General features: G+C 50.4%; 2 protein-coding genes across 7 annotated transcripts in view; both read right to left on the bottom strand.

The window, feature by feature from the left end:
* Positions 1–1,564: 1,564 nt before the first annotated feature.
* Positions 1,565–13,441, bottom strand: Zfp771 (zinc finger protein 771). Of its 5 annotated transcripts, none has more exons than XM_030242585.1 (4): positions 11,829–11,917; positions 11,303–11,452; positions 10,739–10,864; positions 1,630–2,632 (listed from the first exon to the last, which is right to left on the bottom strand). In XM_030242585.1, exon 4 carries the CDS (start codon positions 2,618–2,620, stop codon positions 1,820–1,822), a length of 801 nt encoding a protein of 266 aa, XP_030098445.1. In that variant the 5' UTR covers positions 2,621–2,632; positions 10,739–10,864; positions 11,303–11,452; positions 11,829–11,917; the 3' UTR covers positions 1,630–1,819. The 5 variants fall into 5 exon arrangements, with proteins under 5 accessions (NP_796336.1, NP_001347845.1, XP_030098445.1 ...); XM_030242586.1 differs by having other exon boundaries at positions 11,303–11,465; positions 11,829–11,883; NM_177362.4 differs by lacking the exon at positions 10,739–10,864 and having other exon boundaries at positions 1,565–2,632; positions 11,829–11,911.
* A 4,798-nt stretch (positions 13,442–18,239) lies between these two features.
* Zfp553 (zinc finger protein 553) overlaps positions 18,240–21,400 on the bottom strand; it is a 5,137-nt gene continuing 1,976 nt past the window's right edge. For both annotated transcript variants that reach the window (NM_001360912.1, NM_146201.2), the window contains exon 2: positions 18,240–21,173. In NM_001360912.1, the coding sequence (NP_001347841.1) occupies positions 19,387–21,162 (1,776 nt within the window). In that variant the 5' untranslated portion in view covers positions 21,163–21,173 and the 3' untranslated portion in view covers positions 18,240–19,386. The remainder of the gene's footprint in view (positions 21,174–21,400) is intronic.

Genomic DNA, 21,400 nt, shown 5'->3' with positions numbered 1-21,400 from the left:
TCACAACCTCTCCTGACACACAGGTGTAAATGTAGATAGAGCACTCATACACTAAATCTTTTTTTTAAAGGCTGAGTTTTACATTTCCACCCCACTGTGAATATGGTGACACTTAAATCACATCTGTACCCTGCCTTGTCTCTGGAGCTCCAGCTCCTTTTCCTTCACCTAGACAAATCTTAAAACATGGCTTCTGGAACTGGAGAGTGCTCAGCAGATATGTGTACTTGCTGTCTTTTTTTTTTTTTTTCTTTTTTTTTTTTTTTGTCTGTCTGTTGAGATAAGGTCCCTATGTATTGTTGGCTGACCTGGAACTTGCTGTGTAGACCAGGCTGGCCTTGGACTCACAGAGATGCATCTGCCTGTGCCTCCCAAGTGCTGAGATTAAAGGCATGCGCGACTATACTTAGTACTTGAGGCTCTTGCAGAGGACTGAAAAGTCTTGTTGCCAATGCCCTCATCAGGCAGCTTACAGATGTCTTAACACTACTAGGTCCAAATCTCACTCCATCTTCCTGGTTTGACTAGCACGTGCATTCAAGTATGCACAAATCTACACACTTTAAAAACACAAATAGTACTTCCAGGCTTACGAGATGGCTCATCAAGGCCAATGTCCAGTGACCCAAACTATCCCAGAGATCCACATGGCAGAGGGAGAAAACCAATTATTGCAAGTTGCCCTGTGACCTCCACACATGCCATGGCTCACTGTCCCCCATCCCATCCCCTAATGATATTTAAATCACTTTGGGGCACGGTGTTGCATTGCACACCTGTAACCTCAGCATTAAAGAGACTGAGACAAAAGGACATAAGTTTGAGGACAGCCTGGCAGTGGTGGCACACGCCTTTCATCCCAGCACTTGGGAGGCAGAGGCAGGTGGATTTCTAAGTTCGAGGCTAGCCTGGTCTACAGAGTGAGTTCCAGGACAGCCAGGGATATATATACAGACAAACCCTGTTTCAAAAAATGAATCCCCCCAAAAAATAGGTTTTAAGGACAGCTTGCGCTACAAACCAAAACTACCTTTTATGTGTATGTTTTGCCAGTGTGTGTCTGTGTACCATGTCAGACGTCAGGGCTTTGGGTCCCCTAGGACTGGAGTTATGGATGGCTGTTAAGCCATGTGGGTGCTTGGGATGAAGCCCTGATCCTCTGCAAGGGTTTTGGTTTTAATCCTGTGGTCATCAGTTTCCTTGACAAATGGCACAGTTCCTGCTGTACCGTTCACTAGCTGTCTGCAAAAGTGGAGATAAAATGAGGTTTGGAGCTAGCTATGGTGGTGCATGTTTGTAACCTCAGGATTCAGAGGATCCCCAGTTGAAGCCAGGTGTGTATAGTGAGTCGGCTTAGGGTTAATTAAATGGGGAGAGGGCGCTAATATATTTACATAAGTACTTAAATCTATTTACAGGGCCCCATTTCTCACCTTTGCCATACCGACCCTCAAAGACTGCAAAACACAATCATCTAGCCAAGCACATGTCTTGTTTATGGCTCTTTTCAGAACTGAGACTGAGGCATAGCCAGCCTGGTGTGTGTCTCCCAATCCCAGGCTAGTTTATTGCCCCATTTGGTTCCGTACCTAATGTTCCCCTTCCCACCCACCTCACTTACAGGCATCGTGAGGTGAGGATAGAATACTTTATTCACTCAGAAGGGCCAAGGGAATGTAGTCGGGGACGAGGCATGGTTCTAGGGACCCCGGTATGGCATTCCCTATCTCCCAGTCCCAGAGCACCCCGACCCAGGTGCAGGCATGGAAGGAACAATTCAGGTGCCAGTCCCAAGTGCCCCTCGCTGCCCCGCCGTGGCTCAGCTGCCCTCGCACTCCGGGCAGCGCTCGGTGGGCGTGGCGGCTGTGGCACTGGCGGGTAGCTTGAAGTCTCGGCCGCAGCCCGCGCAGATGTAGAGGCGGCGCCGCATGTGCGCGCGACGGTGGCGGATGAAGTGTGAGCTGAGGCGGAAGCGCCGGCCGCACTCCGTGCACGGGTAGGGCCGCTCGCCCGTATGCGTGCGCGCATGCTCCGCCAGGTTGGAACGGTGGCCGAAGCGCCGGCCGCACACGGCGCAGCGGTGCGGCTTCTCGCCCGTGTGCACGCGCCGGTGCTTGGCCAGCGCCGAGCTCTGAGCGAAGCGCGTGCCGCAGTCGGCGCATGCGTACGGGCGCTCGCCCGTGTGCGTGCGTCGGTGGCGCGCCAGGCACGAACTTCCGCCGAAGGCTCGTCCGCAGTCCGGGCACGCGTAAGGCTTCTCGCCCGTGTGCACGCGCAGATGCTGCGCGTAATTGGAGCTCTGCGCAAAGCGCCGCCCACAGTGTGCGCATGCGTACGGCTTCTCTCCGGTGTGACGCCGCCGGTGCTGCCGCAGGTTCGAGGCGGCGGAGAAGCGCTTGTCGCATTCCGGGCATTGGTAGGGTCGCTCGCCCGTATGCGTGCGGCCGTGCTTGGTCAGCGCCGACTTCTGCGAGAAGCACCGGCCGCATTCCGTGCACGCAAAGGGACGCTCGCCCGTGTGCGTGCGCGCATGTTTGGCTAGTGTGGAGCGGCGCGCAAAGGCGCGGCCGCAGTCCGGGCACGCGTGGGGGCGCGCCGGGTCGGCCGATGGCGCTGGCATCTGGCTGGCAACCTGCAGGGAAAGGGAGAACAGGTCAACCCTAAGGCCCCAGCGGAAACCTCGGTCTCTCGAACACTGCACACTCTTTGCGCCTCAATTCCTTAAATGACTTAATACATCACAACACCAGGTGACATTATAGTTACCTGTGTTCACAAAATTTATTGGGCACGATCTAGGTTATAGAGTTAAGAGACACTGGGGATTTGGCATTAGATAAAAAGTGCCAGGTGTCTGACATTGTAGAGATGAGACAGGAAGATCAAGAGGTCCAGGCCAAGCTGGCACACGCCTTAAATCCCTCCCAGCACTTGGGAGGCAGAGGCCGGTTGAATTTCTGAGTTCGAGGCCAGCCTGGTCTACAGAGTGAGTTCCAGGACAGCCAGGGCTGCACTGAGAAACCCTGTCTTCAAAAACCAAAACAAAACAAAAACAAAAAACCAAAAAAAAACATAAGGAGCCCCTGTTTCGAAACCCGAGTGCTGGTAATGTAGCAGTGACAGCTTGCCTCCTAATTTCCTCAGACCTGTGAGGACTGAATCCGGGGAGGAGTCCCACCTACAAGAGCAATGGGTTAATTGCTGGAGTGCTGCAGACACACATAAGGCTGGGAAGACCCTTGGTTGTAATAGTTATCAGGAGGAAGGAAACACGAGGGTTTCTTATTTAAGGACCTGTAGTGTAAATGAGATGGAGAATCACTGAGGGATTTCTGAGAATTTTGATCAGGAAAGTGACGGTCACACTCTTTGGGAACCCGAATGAAGGAGAAGACAGAACCAGGAGCCTCGTGAGGAGGCTACTGCACTCATCTGACTTGGCCTAAGCCCAGGAAGCAAGTAGAAAGTAGAGCCAGTGAGATGTTGGTTTCTCTCTCCACTTTACAGGTTGAGATAAGAGATGGCAACAAACTGGCTTTGAGGTATGGAGATTCAAAATGACTATGGGTTAGTCCTGCTTGCTTCTTCTGCCTCTCCTCCTCGGATTAAAGGTGTGGGACACCATGCCTGGGTCCAAGTAACTAAGATGTTTAAGTTCAGAACTGCACAGATGAGGGTTGCCATGTACAGAGGGGAACCAGGTAAGAAGAAAGATCTGGGGCTGGAGAGATGGCTGAGGTTAAGAGCACTGCCCTTCCAGAGGTCCTGAGTTCAATTCTAAGCAGCCACATGGTGGTTCATACCATCTATAATGACATCTGCTGCCCTCTTCTGGCCTGCAGGCCTACATGCAGGCAAATAAAAAAATCATGCATGCATGATAAAAAAATCTTTTTTGAGGAGAAGGAGGAGGAAGAGGATGGGGGAAGAGGAGATGATCTGCTGTTTGGGGCTGTATGGAACGCAGGAAGGAGCCAGGGCTGGCGATGAGAGGTTTTTGGTGTATAAATGTCTAGAGACTGAAGAGATCTCACAGGGAATTGCAGAAGGAAACTGGAGCAGCCATTTGGCAAATATAAGCAGAAGCCAGGACAGGGACAGCTTGGCCAGGATCAGACCCTTCAAAGTTTTCAAGCAAGCACTTTCTTAAGCTATGAAGAGAAAGCCAAATGTTGCTCTGAGACCTGAGGTTCTGAAGCTTGGAATGAGTCAGTTTGGACTTCTAGAAGTAAACTAAGGAGAAGGAAAGCATGCTGTGTAAGAAGCAGGTGAAGGGGCAGGTGAATTTCTGAGTTCGAGGTCAGCCTGGTCTACACAGTGAGTTCCAGGACAGCCAGGGCTACACAGAGAAACCCTGTCTTGAAAAACAAACAAACAACAACAACAACAAAATTAGTTCCAGGCTGGTGAGATGGCTCAGTGGTTAACAGCTCTGACTGCTCTTCCAAAGGTCTGAGTTCAAATCCTAGCAACCACATGGTGGCTCACAACCATCCAAAGTGAGATCTGACGCCCTCTTCGGGTGTTTCTGAAGACTGCTACAGTATATTTAGATATAATAAATAAACCTTAAAAAAAAAAAAAACTTTAATTCATTCTGGGCTTAGTGGTTCAAACCTTCAATCCTAGCACTTGGGAGGCAGAGGCAGAAGGATCTCTGTGAGTTCAAGGCCAACCTGGTTTACATAGCAAATTTCAGGACAGTCGGGATAACAAAGACCCTGTCTTTAAAAATAAACACACACAAACCATTAATTCATGACGAAAGACTCACCTGCCACACAGGACAAGACACAGGCTGCCTTGTATTCAGCCCACCACCCTCCTTTTACAGAGGAGACAACAACATAAAAAAACCTAAGTGACAAAGAGCAGGACCTTCCCTTTCAGAAGCTGTGGTGGAGCACCCTGAAGGCCATCGCCCTCTGTCATGAGAAACTGGCTCTGGGGCCAGGTAGGTGGTACATGACTTTAATTTCTGCACTCAGCAGACAGAGGGAGGCACAGCTCTTGTGGATTTAAGAACAACCTTGTCTACATAGAATTCCAGGCCAGCCAGGGTTGCACAGTGAGACACTATCTCAAAACAAACAAAAAAAATAATAATAAATCAAAGAAAGTAGCTTTGAACTACAAGATATGACAGTTTTGGAAATTAGCAATCAGCCAAAAGAACTCTGGTTTTAATAATAACAATAGTCTTCCCTTAACTGTGGCTTGATTTTCCTGTTTCAGCTGCTAGCTGTCATAGTCTAAAAATATTGAATGGAAAATTCCAGAAATAAACACCTTTTAAGTTTAAAACAACTTTTATTATAGCATATTGTTATCGTTCTATTTTATTATTGTTAAACTCTTATTGTGCCTAATTTAGAATTAAATTATATTATAGGTATATACCTAAAGGAAAAAACACAGGCTGGGTATGACCGCAAACCTATAATACCAGCACTCAGGAGGATCACAAGGTCTCAGCCAGCTTGGAGAATATAGCAAGAACCTGTCTCAGCAATAACCTAGTTAAAATGTGTGTGCGCATGACTGAATCCACTCAAGGTTTTAGGCACCGGTGACAGGGTGTGTCTGTCTTGAAATGTCCCCTGTGAAAGGAGCTTCTGTAAGGAAGACCCTCACTTCAGGCTTTGATGGTACTGCTTTACGTATGCTATCACAGTAAATCTTCCTGACACCCCTCAGTCAGGTGGGACAGTATTTTATTTTATTTATTTATTTATTTTCGTTTTTCGAGACAGGGTTCCTCTGTTTAGCCCTGGCTGCCCTGGAACTCACTTTGTAGACCAGACTGGCCTCAAACTCAGAAATCCACCTGCCTCTGCCTCCCGAGTGCTGGGATTAAAGGCGTGCACCACCACTGCCCGGCTGGGACAGTATTTTAATGTGTAGCTCAGGTTAACTTATACATATAGACGATCTAGCCTCTGCCTCCTGACTGTTTGATTACAAGTGTGTTCCACTACGCAGGGTTATTTTGTTTTTGCTTTTTTTTTTGGTTTTGTTTTTAGAGAGTTTCTTGCCTTGCCATATAGCCCAGGCTTACTTCCACCTGCTGAGCAGAGATCACAGGGTTATCTAGACAGCAGAGAACACCAAGGCTTAGAGAGACTGAGCTGACAGAGCATGGGAGGGTGCCACTCGCCCTGACCTCACAGCAGGGCCGGACAGAAGCCGTTCTCTAAGTCTCTATCTTTCTCCAAGAAAGCCTCCATGTTAAAGTAGATGCTGTGGGGAAGTCCAGTGTGAAGTAGTTCGAGGCCACACTTTCTCCCTTGCCCTGGCTGTGACACTGCAACCTTTCCCCAGCGCCCTTCTCTAAGTTGTCACTGCCCAGCCTGGGGACGGCCTCACGCTGGCTTTTCTGAAGCATGAGAAAGAAACCCTTCCCACTAATCATCCTCATTGTCTCCAGCCCAGGAGGAGCGGCCTGGGCACCTGGAGAAGAATCGTGGTAATGGTCTGAGTCTAGCTCCTCCAGACATGGATAAGGCTGGGGTAGTAACCAGCATCCTAGCATCACTGTGTAGCCCAGACTGGGACTTACAATGGCCTCAAACTCAGAGATCCACCTACCTATGCCTCCCAAGCTCTGGGAGTGCGCCACCACTGCCTGGCAATGAAACACATCTTAAGATTTTTTAAATCTTCATCTTATGCTGGTAATACAGCTCAGTGGTACCCAATATGCACAAGACCCTAAGTTCAATCTCCAGCATTGCAGAAATTAAAACTTTCACTGTATCCAGTTCCCAATGATCTGCCTGCATGTGTAACATAAGTCCAAACACTCCCTCACACTGGCTTCTCTGACTTACGGTGGGCAGTGAGAGCATACTCCTTCAAGTCTAGCAATCAATCTAGAAGTTGAAGCAGGAGGACCACAAAGTTCAGAGTCACCACACGTAAGGAGGAGATATCCCATCTCAGTAAGTAGGAAGTGTAAAGCGAAGCCATCTAGTCTGCAGGTGAGAAGAGCCACACCAGAGAGGGCGGGTGCACAGCAGACAAAGTTTGTGGGCTGAACCACAGTTGCGTTCAGGGTCAGGTGTGTCTGAAGCTGGGCATGAGGTGCCAGGCTGGGCATGAGGTGGGTGCCAGGCTGGGCATGAGGTGGGTGCCAGGCTGGTGCCAGGCTGGACATGAGGTGGGTGCCAGGCTGGTGCCAGGCTGGGCATGAGGTGGGTGCCAGGCTGGTGCCAGGCTGGGCATGAGGTGGGTGCCAGGCTGGTGCCAGGCTGGGCATGAGGTGGGTGCCAGGCTGGTGCCAGGCTGGGCATGAGGTGGGTGCCAGGCTGGTGCCAGGCTGGGCATGAGGTGGGTGCCAGGCTGGTGCCAGGCTGGGCATGAGGTGGGTGCCAGGCTGGGCATGAGGTGGGTGCCAGGCTGGGCATGAGGTGGGTGCCAGGCTGGTGCCAGGCTGGGCATGAGGTGGGTGCCAGGCTGGTGCCAGGCTGGGCATGAGGTGGGTGCCAGGCTGGTGCCAGGCTGGGCATGAGGTGGGTGCCAGGCTGGTGAGGGCACTTGTTGCTAAGTTTGATGACTTGAGTCTAATTCCTAAGACCCACCCTGGTAGAAGGAAAGAACTACCTTTTGTAAAGTTGTACTCTGGCTCTCATAGGTGCCATGGTAACCCCATACTGTGGTACCCACTGTACCTGATACTCAAAGTCACACAGATAAATATAATTGAAAATTCAGACAGGTCAGAGTTTGACAGGCAGACAAAGACTACTCCAAACTCTGAGTGTAGCATCATTGAAGCCTATGTTTCTCCAGTCCTGTGAACCACACAGTAAGGCCAGCTTTACCCCTGAGCTACATCCACAGCCCCTTGACACCAATTCTTAACAAAGAACAGCCACTGTTGACAGGTAACAACCCCAGTCCACTGGTACTGGATGCCACATCCCAGAGACGCATTTGCTATGTAAACCATGCTGGCCTAGAACTTGCAGTCCTACCCTGGCCTCCCTAGAACTGGGATGGATTACAGGCATGCACCACAATGATGGCTGGAAGGCACTTTTGAGAGAATTAACATGTACATGAACAAAAGAGGCTAAAGGAGGCCACATAGCAATCCTTGTGCTATTTTGTTAGCAGAGGGTCAACTGTGGCTGTCTCCAACCTCCAGCTGGTTCGCCCTCCTAATCCACTTACTCAGATTCCAGATTGAAGTTTTGATCTGTCTGTTTGAAACAGGGACTCTCTATGAAGTCTTGGCTGTCCTAGGACTCAATATGTAGACCAGGCTGGCCTTGAACTCACAGAGATCATCCTGTCTCTGCCTCCTGAATGCTGACATTAAAGGTGTGCACCACCATGCCCAGCACACTCAGTGATCTTATTACTGAAGCTGAGGCAAAGTTGGTAAATGATAGAGCTAGGATTTGCTTGCTACCTGACACTATATAGTCTGGCCCAAGGGAACTTTGATGACTTTCACAATAAACCTTCTCTTAATCCTTGGTTTCGGCTGTTTCAGAGGGGGTATCCAAACACCCTTTTCTCTTACTGCTGCTACTACTTCAAAGCAGGCCATTAACCTTAGCAGCTGATGTTGTTGGGTTTTTTTTTATTTTGGTTGGTTAGGGGTTTTTGTTGTTATTTTTGAGATAGGGTTTCATGTAGCCTAAGCTGTCCTCAAACCCACTACATTACTGAGGTTAAGTTGGAACTTTAAAAAAAAAAAATCATGTGTATGAATGTTTTGTCTACATGCTTGGTGTCCCTGGAGGCCAGAAGACGGCACTGGATCTCAGAACTGGAGTTACGGGTATTGTGAGCAATCCTGTGGGCGCTAGGACTTGAACCTGGGTCCTCTGGAAGAGCAGCAAGTACTCTTAACTCCGGAGCCATCTCTCTGGTCCCAACTCTAACCTTCTGATTTTCTTTCCTCTACCTCCCTAGCACTGAGACCACAGTACATGCCACCAGGCCTGATTATGTGGCGCTGGGTATCAGGACTTTTCTGCATGCTAGACAAGAACTCTATGGACTGACACATCCTGGCCTCCCTGCTGGGGATTCTTGTAAACAGAAAATCTAATCATTTTTATCAGTTGGCCTAAGACTTCCTATGTCACAAGATGGAACACAGTATGCCCAAACTGCTACCCTGTCCTGCTTAGCAGCCTTTCTCAGGCTGGCCTTAATGAAACCTTCTAGTGCTGCCTTCTGTGAGCCTTTGCTCCTGCCCTTCCTCACCTCAACTTGCCACCTCTCCTCCCCACACAAGCCGTCAAGGTCCACACTCAATATCTTTCCCGAACTCTTTCCCACTGCCTAGGTAGTTTGCCTTCACTCTATCCAATTCCTGAAATCAGCCTAAAAAAACATTCGATAAGAATGAGCGGAGAGGTCAGCAAGTTGGATCAGCAGGTAGAAGGGCTTATCATGTAGCCCTGAAGAACCAAGTTCTGTCCCTAGAACCCTTAGTGGAAGGAAAGAAGTGACTCTCAGAAGTTGTCTTCTAACCTCCACCTGAGTGCCTACACACACACACACGTGCACACACGTGCACACACGCTCACGAACACAACAAATAAACATAATGGTTGGAGCCAGCTATAGTAGCACACACCTTTAATCCCACCCAGGAGGCAGAGGCAAGTGGCCATCTTGGCCTATAAGGCAAGTTATAGGCTGCCCAGGGCTATACAGAGAAACCCTGTCTTGAAAAACAAACAAACAAACAAGGACAAAAACCAGGTAGGTGTGCCTTGTACCCCTTGTACCCCTTGGTGCTGTAGTAAGAGGCCAGGGGAAGATCAGTTGGACTTGTAGGCCACCAGCCTAGTTCCAGATCCAGTGAGAGACCCCCGTCAAGGGAATCAGGTGGACAGTAATGGAGCAGGTACCTGCTGTACCTGCCCAGCTCCGGCACAAGCACAGGACACACATTCACATACACCGCTCACCTACACACACAGAGAAAAAAACGGAACTACTTACACACTGCTTATGTGCAAGACATAGCTCTAACTCACATATTCACTCAGTCCTTACATCTCCAGGAGGTAAGTGCTGCTATGCTCTCCCTGTACAAATGAGGAAACTGAGGCACAGAGAAGGTAGAAAGCCAAGTAGCTTTGCTCAGGCCTGAAATCCCACTCAATTAATAGGAATGCCAAGGTCAAAGGACTGCCTGCCTGGACTACAGAATAAATTCTAGGCCCACCTGGGCAACTTGGTTGAGACTCTACCTCAATAGAAAAGGGCTTGGCTACAGTACAGAGACGGGTAAAGCCTTGGCTCAATTCTTAGTACTGCAAGAAAAACTAACAAGGCCGAGAAACTTGTCAGCTGGTAGGGAGGTGATGAGAATGGAAGTCCATCTTAATCTCTGGAGCCTTAGGTCCTTAGTGTTCAAACCAAAGTGTATGCGAGGTCTCAAAGTCAGGCTGAGTGAAGATGATAGCCAAGAAGGCTGGAAAGAACCGGACTTCACAGTTAGCAGTGGAAGAGGCCTAGAGAGCAGGTGTCCTTTCCCAGCAACTCATCAGGTCCGCTAGGGGAACGAGCATTTATCCCCAAGGCAGCCAGAGCCCTCCAGCTGAACTCAAGTCTACTGAGAAAGGGACAGCCCAGGGTCCCTGGCAGCTCTGGGAAGTAAAATAATTGGTGAATAGTTAGGGTCTCAAATGGCAGACTCTAACTCATTCTGATGTCCTAAAAACCTCCAGGAGAAAACCCAGATCCCCAGCATGCTCTGCCAACCAACCTGCCTGGAGCTGTGCTGGAGTATGAGGGAACTACTGTCCCATAGCTCCCTACAGACAGAGCCACTCTTCCAGTCTGGGGTAGTCACTTAGGTCGGTTGCCAACTGTCTTAGACTCAGTTCCTCACCTAGAAAATGGAGTCAGTACTAGCAACAAACCAGACTGGAGGTGCTTAGAATAGCATCTGGCACACCATAAACTATGCGAGAGGTAGCTGTTGTTACTGCGGCCTGGCCTCATCTTCCCTCACCTCTGGCCTTTGCTAACTCCTATATCTGGACTCAGGATACAGGATTGTGAGTTTACAGACATCAGGCTGCGTGGAGACTGAAGCCACTCAGCACGGTGCCTCAAGCAGCACCCAGCATGGCATCTGGCTCTCACAGTGGGCCAAACGTCTATCCAATGGGGCGTGGGGGGCAGTGAGCACAAGGATGGGCCAATTCTGAGTTTCTAGATCTGAGATCCAGGAAAAGGCGGGGGCAGGATTTTTGACTTCTGTCTGAGGGACGTTGAACCTGGCACAGGTTCGAGGGTGGGGGTGGGATCGGGACGGAACACGTACCTCCTTGTTGTCCACAGGGATCTTGAGTTTCACCACCTCATACTTCTCCTCACCCTCCTCCTCCTCACCCTTCACCAGCAGCACCATCTCCTCCTGCATCTCTTCCTCCTCCTCCTCCTCTGCCTGCTGTTCGCCAGGCATCTTGGTGTCCTGAGGCGGGGCGCTGGATCAGAGGCTCAGGACCCGCCCCCCACCCCCACCCCCACCCCCACTGTGGCCCCGGCCCAGACAAGGCGGTGCAGCCGTGGCTTCCCCCGCCCTGCCCAGGCTCCGAGTCCAGTCCTTTCCCATCCACCCTAACCCAACCCCACGCTCCGACACTGCCCAGGGCCCAGCTCAGAAGACACCCGTTCACCCCACTCATCCCGACATTCAGGGCCCTGAACAGTTCGAATCTCCAGCTCCCGCGAGTTGCCACCCTCCTCGCGCTGAGTCACTCCCCAGAGCCTGGGTCGGCGACCTGAGCGCTAAGGGATGAGCCGGAGGCCCGCTGGAGCTGAGGCCCCGGGGTGGAGTGCGCACTCACCAGCCCGAGGTTCGGTGCTCGTGCGGCCCCGGGCCTGGGCGAGGGGCGGTTGGGTGCTCTGCGAAGGCCGCGGCTCCGGAGGCGGGGGCGGGGCGGGGCCCCAGGGGCGGACATTCATTGGTTCGCCCGTCTGGCCCCGCCCCTAGGGGAGAGGCTGGAGGCCTGAGCTTCTGTCCCTAACCGCCCCGGGAGGGGTAGCCGGGACTCAGAGGTGTCCGCGGCCCGGAAACTCCTAACCAACAGACCATGCCTAGCCCGGCCTTCAAGGCCCTGCAGCCGAGTTCCAACCACCCTCAGCCGGGCTCCGCCGCTGCTGGATCTTGACGCCCCACCGAGATTGCTGTGCCCGCGTAGGCCACGTGCGCTCCCGGGGGTCTGGGCCTCTCGCTGGCGCCCCGCCTGGAGAGCGGGCCCTGTTGCCTCCTCTCTTCTTTCCCCTCCTTTTTCCTTCTTCGTTCTTTCTCGCGTCGCCTTCCCATCCCCTGATCTGCCAGACAGCTTACTGTTTGCCCGCATGCGGCCCAGATCCACCACCGCCCAATCTGTCGCTTTCATCTACCGAGTGTTGTTTCTGACTTGTCAGAGGCTCACTATGTAAACCTGGTTAGTTTAGAACCAGTGGCAAGCCCCCGACCCTCACCCCGAATCTGGAGAGTATAAGGCAGGAGTTGTCGTGCCTGGCTTGGGTACCTGTTCTTGAAAGTTTGCTGTTTTACACACTGGGTCACATTTGCTCAGCACAGAGGATTGCGATCTCACTTTACACGTGCACTTAAAGATAGTTCAGAGAGGACTGATTTACCTAAATTATACAGTAAAGAAGCATTTCTCACTACTGGTAGTGTGGGAAGAAATAGCCCAAGGTCAAATCCACTCTACAATACTACATACAGTACCATCTTGCCTATCTCTCTAGATATTTTTAACTGGGCATGGTGCCACTTAGCCCTGGGGAGGCAGAAGCAGGTGGACTTCTGTAAGTTGAAGGCCAGGCAGACCTGCATAGTGAAACTTTTTTTTTCTAATAAAAATAATAAAGGAGCCAGAGAGATGACTCAATGGTTAAGAGCACTGACTGCTCTTCCACAGGTTCAATTCCCAGCAACCACATGGTGACTCACAACCATCTGTAATGGGATCAGATGCCCTCTTCTGGTGTGTCTGAGAGAGCTACAGAGTACTCATACACATAAAATAAATACAATCTTTGTGGTTGTTGTTTTGGTTTTTTGTTTTGGTTTTTTTTTTTTTGGGGGGGGGGTTCGAGACAGGGTTTCTCTGGATAGCCCTGGCTGTCCTGGATCTCACTCTGTAGTCCAGGCTGGCTTGAACTCAGAAATTCACTTGCCTCTGCCTCCCAAGTGCTGGGATTAAAGGTGTGCGCCACCATGCCCAGCAAATACAATCTTTATTTTTTTTTTTTTTTTTTTTTTTTTGGTTTTTCGAGACAGGGTTTCTCTGTATAGCCCTGGCTGTCCTGGAGCTCACTTTGTAGACCAGGCTGGCCTCGAACTCAGAAATCCGCCTGCCTCTGCCTCCCGAGTGCTGGGATTAAAGGCGTGCGCCACCACGCCCGGCCAAATACAATCTTTAAAAAAAATAAATTAAAAAAGAAAAAGAGAAGGGTGGGAGACAAAATCAGAGAGGACAGTTGTGTCCCAAAGGCTTCTGATACCACCAATATCTAGTGACTCCCATGAGTATCAGTTCCAGATAGGACTGGAAACAGAAACTTGAAGTTCCATGTGATGGCTCACCTCTGGAATACAAGCAACTCTGGAGGATCCTGAGTTCAAAGCCACCTGGGCAGCAAGATAGAAGCCTCCATTTCACAAGGAAAGAGACTGCGTCGGGAAGCTGAACAGGAGGCGGCAGAAGCGGCTCCGGAGCTGTCCTGATGGTCAGGATGCTCCTTCGCAGTTAAATGCCTTTTTTTAAGGTTACTGTTTAAAGATACACGACTGTGTGTGTACACATGCTTGCAGATGCCCAAATAGGCCACAAGAAGGTGTGGGATCTCCTGAGGTGGACTCAAGAGTTGTGAGGGATGCACGAGGGTGCTGGGAACCAAGCCCTGTGCCTCTGAAAGAGCAGCCAGCTCTCTAGCTTCTGAAAGTTTTTCTTTTTTTCTTTGAATGTGTGTTTGTGCACACTTGAGTACCTGTATGTGTGCTGCATGCCTGCAGGAGCCCCAAGAGGTCAGGAGAGGGAGTCAGATCTCCGGGAGCTGGAGTCACAGATGGTTGCGAGCCACCATGTGGGTGCTGGGAACCAAACCAAATCTTCTGCAAGAGAAGTAAATGCTCTTAGCCACTGAGCCCTCTTTCCAATTCTAGTTAAATATTCTCCAAATGGCAGTTGGGTTCTGGTTGTATAAGAAACTATAGTTCTACCGCAGTCTGCCATCCCTGTGCACCAAAGAAGGTCTGCCTTCTCAAAGACTTCATTACTGTTTTTTATTCCTCCCCCCCCCCCGTTTGTGGGCTTTTCAAGAATAATGTGGAAAGAAATAACCTAACAAGGTCTGATCTGTTGAGGCTTGCCCTCTCCCCAGCACAGCTGTAGCCATTTTGTTCCATGCCTGCCAGCTATTTCATATTGTTGTTATAATATACCTGCCAGTCATTGACATAGAAAAATAACTTGACTCACAGCAAGGTCATGCTGATCACATATCCTGTCATGTTCTGTAGGAAGGTGTTAATCTTAAGAAATTCTACAAAGCCGGGCGTGGTGGTGCACACCTTTAATCCCAGCACTCAGGAGGCAGAGGCAGGCAGATTTCTGAGTTCGAGGCCAGCCTGGTCTACAAAGTGAGTTCCAGGACAGCCAGAGAAACCCTGTCTCGAAAAACCAAAATTCCACAAAGCTGTATGTAGGACCCATCAAATTAAAGGTCAATATAAACTGTTACGTCTAAAATAACTTGTGTCAGAGCTGACCACTGGGCGGCACGGCCTACACCTGCATCTGAGCTCATTGTGGTTTTTGCAGTTTTAGCCTTTATAAGCTGCAGAGAAAATCCGTTTTAGGGTGGGCATTCAGTAAACCATCCCTGTCTGACTGAGATCAGTGTCCATGTGGTTTGTGGATATCACCTCCTGATAGGACTGGGAACAGAAAATCTGAAGTTGATTGTGGTGGCTCCTCTCTGGAATCCAAGCTACTCTGGAGTGACTCCTGGACCCCAACATGATCCATCATGAGGGAAGGGGGACAGGGAGGCATCTTACACCCATGAATATAATATGCCTTCCACCTAAGAATCTCCCGTAAAACTTAAAAAACCACCGGGCGGTGGTGGCGCATGCCTTTAATCCCAGCACTTGGGAGGCAGAGGCAGGCAGATTTCTGAGTTCGAGGCCAGCCTGGTCTACAAAGTGATTTCCAGGACAGCCAGGGCTACACAGAAAAACCCTGTCTCGAAAAACCAAAAAAACAAAAACAAAAACTTAAAAAGCCCTCAAGGCAGGACACAATGGGCTATTTATCTCAGCTGTTTTATATCAGTCCTCTTCAAATCTCAAATTTGAGTTTTAACTGTCTCAGCTGAATTCTCAGTGAAGGAAAGGATTTCTCTATATAGGGTTTCTCTATATAGTCCTGGCTGTCCTGGAACTCACTCTGTACACCAGGCTGGCCTTGAATATCCCGAGCTTTTGTCCACGCCGGCAAGGCAAGAACACGCTCAGGACAACCGGAATCTTCTGTGGCAAAAGCTTTATTGCTTACTTCTTCAGGAGCAAGAGAGAAAATGGTAAAACCCCCGTCCCTTTTAAGGAGAATTATCCTCCGCCTAGGACGTGTCGCTCCCTGATTGGCTGCAGCCCATCGGCCGAGTTGTTGTCACGGGGAAGGCAGAGCACATGGAGTGGAGAACTACCCCAGCACATGCGCAGATTATTTGTTTACTACTTAGAACACAGGATGTCAGCGCCATCTTGTAATGGCAAATGTGAGGGCGGCTCCCCACATCTCCCCCTTTTCTTTTATTTAAGAGCAATAGGCCACCCATTCTAATGAGAGTGGAGAAAATGGCAAAACCCCCGTCCCTTTTAAGGAGAATTATCCTCCGCCTAGGACGTGTCGCTCCCTGATTGGCTGCAGCCCATCGGCCGAGTTGTTGTCACAGGGAAGGCAGAGCACATGGAGTGGAGAACATGCGCAGATTATTTGTTTACTACTTAGAACACAGGATGTCAGTGCCATCTTGTAATGGTGAATGTGAGGGCAGCTCCCCACACTTAACTCAGAAATCTGCCTGTCTCTGACTCTCAAGTGCTGAGACTAAAGGCATGCGCTACCACTGCCCGGCGAGCCCTTCACTCTTTAAAAAAGCAATGTAAGCGGAAGGTCTAAGGCTTAACAGGCATTAATGAGCCAGGCGCCTCTGTCCTAGGCTTGAAAGTCATTGTAAAGACAAAATTAGGCTCATTCCTGTTTATGATTAAATCTGTTTCTTAAGATTGGGCTATGCCCCACCTGTAACCTTAACTACAAATGGTTTAGTACTGCCTGTTCCAGGAATGGCATCAGTGTCTTTGTTTCAAAAGTTGTTTATTACCATCCTGCAACCCTTTGTTTCAAAAGGTTATGACTACCGAAGAACTAACCTGGCTCCATTTTAGGCTTAAAAGCCATTTTATAGTAAAGACAAACTAGATTCATTCCTGCTTGTGATTAAACCTGTTTTTCAAGGATTCTGCTATGCTTCACCTGTAACCTTAAAAACAAAGGGTTCTGTACTGCCTGTTCCAGGAATGGCAATTATGTCTTTGTTTCAAAAGTTGCTTATAAGTATCTTGCAACCCTACCTTTGTTTCAAAAGGTGACACATCTGGACCTTGTTTCTTTTTTTGTTTTTGTTTATTCGAGACAGTGTTTCTCTGTATAGCCCTAGCTGTCCTGGAACTTAACTTTGTAGAGCAGGCTGGCCTCTAATTCAGAAATCCCCCTGCCTCTGCCTCCCAAGTGCTGGGTTTAAGATTTATTTTATTTATATGAGTACACTATAGCTGTCTTCAGAAGAGGGCATCAATTCCATTATAGATGGTTGTGAGCCACCATGTGGTTGCTGGGATTTGAACTCAGGACCTCTGGAAGAGCAGTCAGTGCTCTTAACCACTGAGCCATCTGTCCAACCCTGGACCTCGTTTCTTTGGCTCAGGAGGTCCTTACTGACTTCTGTGCTTATGCCCTGCTTCTGTACCCTGTTTTGCCTGCCAAATGCTCCATTTGGAAACCCCCTACACCTGAACTATAAAACCCTTGTCATCTTCCTCACACCCTCCCTAGGGGGAGGCAGCCCATGCACACAAATCAAAGTTTGCTTTGCTTGCTTTGATCTCCATGACTTGGGTTGATCGTCTTTCTCCTCTAATCTTTGGGATTAGCAGAGGTTCCCATCTTTCAAAAATTTTTTCAAAATGTTATGTTTGCTTGTATCTATGTGCACACGTGCGTGCCTGATACAAGACTTCAGAAGAGGGTACCAGATGCCCTGACTGGAGCGGGCGGGTGTGTAAGCCACTATATAAGTGTTGAGGACCGAGAAAGGTCCTCTTCAGAACCAAGCCACCCATCCAGCCCGGGAGTTATGCTTTAGAGAGTTTTCAATGGAGCAGTGAAGTGGCATGGCTAACAGCAATTTACAAAGTTCACTGGGATCAGCTTAGAGAAAGGAGACAATTAGGAAGAACCTTCCAAGGTCCCTCAGAGGGCCAACGGGATGCCTATGCACTGAAGTATACAAGTCTCTAAAGATCCTGGGACAGATTGTAAAGTTCCAGGGTTTCAGGTATGCATCCAACTTCACAAGGGCCTGATTTCTGAGGAATCCAGTCAGATGGCAATCATCTTGGGAGAACTCCTGTGACTATTCCTGAACAATTAGCTGAGTTACCAGGTCTGGCAGGAACTTGCCAAGTAAGATGAATGGAGCTAATGATGCCTGCCATTGGCCAATTAGGTCACTCCTTTCCCTGCCCTTTGGCTCTGCACTCAGAACAAGATAGGGACCTGCTTCCTGCTCCTGAGTTAGCTCTACTGTTGGAGAAACTGCAGAATTTGTAAAGGTCTGAGGAGGTGGGTCTTCCAACATCCCTTGACAAATTAGCATCCAGACTTTCTGAACCTGTACCAGGCAAGCTGGCAACTTCTTTCCAGGCTCACTCATCACCAGCCTCCTGCTTCCCAGTCACTGGTCCTCCCTCCTTGGTACCTCACCTTCTTTTCAAGGGTTCGTGTTGTAGCTAGGTTCTTGTGGGCAACCAGACCTTGGCCTAGGACATCAGCTGACTAACCTGAAGACTACTGAGCCTGTCTCAAATCTGAGTGATCCTCCTGCCTCATCCTAAATTCTGGGACTACAGGCATGAGCCCTGTCATCTTCCTCCAATGAAAGCAGCTTAGTTGTCTATGACAATGTCTTTTATTTAATGGACATAAGGCTCGGGACCCATTTAAATCTCATGGCTGAGGGCTTTACAGAGTCTCTGTACTTGCTTCAGTCCTTGCTGGCCTTTGTACTTACCCATGCACACACATACACATAACCACACACAAACCTCAGACAAGGGACAATTTATTAATAAGGAGACAGACAGACACTTAGCTGTGGAGACTTGAAGCTCCTCTGGCCTGCACTGGCTCCGCCCTTGCTCGGCAGGCTGGCCTTTGCAGATGTCCACACGATGACCTAGGCTGGAGGCTCTGAGGGTTCCTGCTGGCTCTTCTATTTTTTGTTTGTTTGTTTGTTTGTTTTCGTTTTTTTCGAGACAGGGTTTCTCTGTATAGCCCTGGCTGTCCTAGAACTCACTCTGTAGACCAGGCTGGCCTCGAACTCAGAAATCCGCCTGCCTCTGCCTCCCGTGGCTCTTCTATTTTACCAGGTCCCAGTGTCTGAGTGGGAAGGACCCTCAAATCATACAGACATAAGCTCTTTCCCAAAGTGCCCTTCTTGGATAAAACCACGCCCAGTGCCCCACAGGCTGAGGTGAGAACTGCCTTCTCCACAGCAATACTTCACCCCCAGGGTGGCCAAGATGCCCCCGCCTTGTCTGGACACCTAAAATTCCAACAATCTGCTCTCCCAGACTAAGGCTGAAAGGATCAAGGGTTTTTATTTGTTTTTTTGTTTCACCAAAGAGTTCTGGCTTACCTAGAACTCTCTGTAGATCAGTCTGGCTATGAATTCAAGAGATCTGCCTGCCTTTGCCTCCTGAGTGCAGGAACTAAAGGCTGGACACAGCTGTGTCCAGTTGAGGGGCGTGTTAACAGGAGGCAGTAGGATTTTAAAACTGGGTCCAGCTTTTACAACTATTGGGGGCCTAATCTGTGCTAGGCAGTGTTCTAGAAGCTGCGATACAGCTCACACTGGCAAGGTCCCAGCGCCTAACCAAGACAGTTTCCTGAGCATGAAGGTTATGTAGTCTCTAATCTGTTTCTAGCTATTCTCATCCTCCTCTTCCCTCCCACCGTTTCCCAGGCTCTTCTCTGCCTTCACCTGCAGACACCCTCCCTCCGGTACCCTGGGCTTCTACCCTCCCTAGAATTCCCATCACTCCAGTCCAGCTGGTGACTCCTCCTTAAGGGGCCTTGGCGGACCATCCCCCACCCCAAAGGGCTTTAAGGCCAGATGCCCACGCTGGTGCTTTATTCGAGCAGAGCTGTCACCAAAGCCCTTACCACATTCTGCACATTTGTATGGCTTCTCCCCGGTATGTGTACGCCTGTGTTTGACTAAATCTGAGCTCCGGGGGAACTCTTTCCCACAGAAGCCACACACGTGAAGCTGGCTGGGTCCGGAGGGCCGACCCTGCACTCGAGACTGAGGGACAATGGGTACAGAACCAGGTGGATTATGGGGCCGCAGGAGAGTAGATGGTGGTGGTGGTGGTCTAGTGCGTTCGCCCTGGTGGGTGCGGAGGTGTTTGACTCGGGCAGAACTGTCAGCAAAGCCTTTGCCACACTCAGGGCAGAGGTAGGGTTTCTCCCCTGTGTGCACACGATGGTGTTTCACCAGATCAGAGCTTCGTCGGAAACCTTTGCCACACTCAGGACACTTGTGGGGCTTGTCACCTGCCAGAGGTGGGGGCGGCTCCCCAGCCTGCGGGCCCCCAGGCTCTGGTTCCAAGCCAGGTAGGCCAAAAGGCCCATCACTGGAGTGTGAAGGGCTCCGAGGCGTCAGTGAGGGGCTGGTGCCGAGAGGAGGTGGAGGAGGGCTGGGGATGAGCGGGACCACGGGGTAGGCTGCGAGACTGAAGTCCTGGGGCTCCACATGGGTGAGGCGATGGCGAAGAAGAGTGGAGCTGAGGCTAAAGCTACGGTTACACTCTGGGCAGGCGTGAGGCCTCTGGCCGCTGTGGGTGCGGAGATGCTTCACCCGGGCGGAGCTATCAGCAAAGCCTTTGCCACACTCAGGGCACAGGTAGGGCTTCTCACCTGTGTGTACCCGCAGATGTTTCACCAGGTCAGAGCCCCGCGCAAACTCCTTTCCACACACATCACAACCGAAGGGTTTGGGGCCTAAGTGACTCCGTTGGTGGCTCAGCAGGCTGCAGCTGAGCACAAACCTTTTGCCGCAGTCGGTGCAGATATACGGCTTGTCCTGGGCCTTGGGTCTGTGTGGAGCCGCCGGAGCTGCCGGGGATGGCTGCCGTCGGGGAACCACTGGCCGGGGCAGCTGATCCCCTCTGTGTGTCCGCTGGTGCTTTATTCGGGCTGAACTGTCCCCAAAGCCCTTGCCACAGATGCCACACTTGTAGGGCTTCTCTCCTGTGTGCGTCCGCTGGTGTTTGACCAGGTCAGAGCTCTGCCGGAAGCTCTTGCCACACTCGCCACAGATCGTGGGGCGTTCACCAGCAGGAATCCGAGATCGAGGCATCTTGGGAGGACCTGGGGCCGGTGGCCGGACCCTGTAGGCCTTCTCTCCAGTGTGAGTTCGCTGATGTTTGATTCGGGCTGAGCTGTCCCCAAAGCCCTTGCCACAGACGCCACACTTGTAGGGCTTCTCCCCTGTGTGCGTCCTCTGGTGTTTCACCAAATCAGACATCTGCCTGAAACTCTTGCCACACTCACCACACACAGCAGCTCGGTCATTACTGCCCTGTCCCCACCGGGGTTCTCCCAGAATCCGGGGGACTGGGTCTCGAGGCTGTCGCTTTCCAAGCCCCTCTCTGCGGTCCCATAAATCATCCCAGCACTGAATGCCATCGGGTTTGAGAGAAGTGTTTCCTACTTGGAGAGTTGGGGCTAACTGTTCCTCTTCCTTGATCTCTGGGCCATCCCTCTCTTGTGGTGAGTGTTCAAACTCATCCCCCGGAGAAGCCTCCATAGTCTCAGTCCCTACAATTAGAGAAAGAAAACAGAATTATAAATCTCACCCTTTGGCTCAACCTCATCTTTCCTTTTATGGCTCCCGGAATGGAACCCAGGGCCTCTACCCCTGGGGGTAACCCCCGGTAACTCTCCCAGTAAAACATCTTTAATGAGGCACAATCTCTGAATGTTCTCCCTCTCTACTGAACTTAGGGAGCACTAATTATCTGCCTCTCACTAATTATAAGTACTAC

The sequence above is a fragment of the Mus musculus genome, chromosome 7, assembly GCF_000001635.26.
Source record: "Mus musculus strain C57BL/6J chromosome 7, GRCm38.p6 C57BL/6J".
NCBI lineage: Eukaryota > Metazoa > Chordata > Mammalia > Rodentia > Muridae > Mus > Mus musculus.
This window is presented reverse-complemented; position numbering and strand designations above follow the sequence as displayed.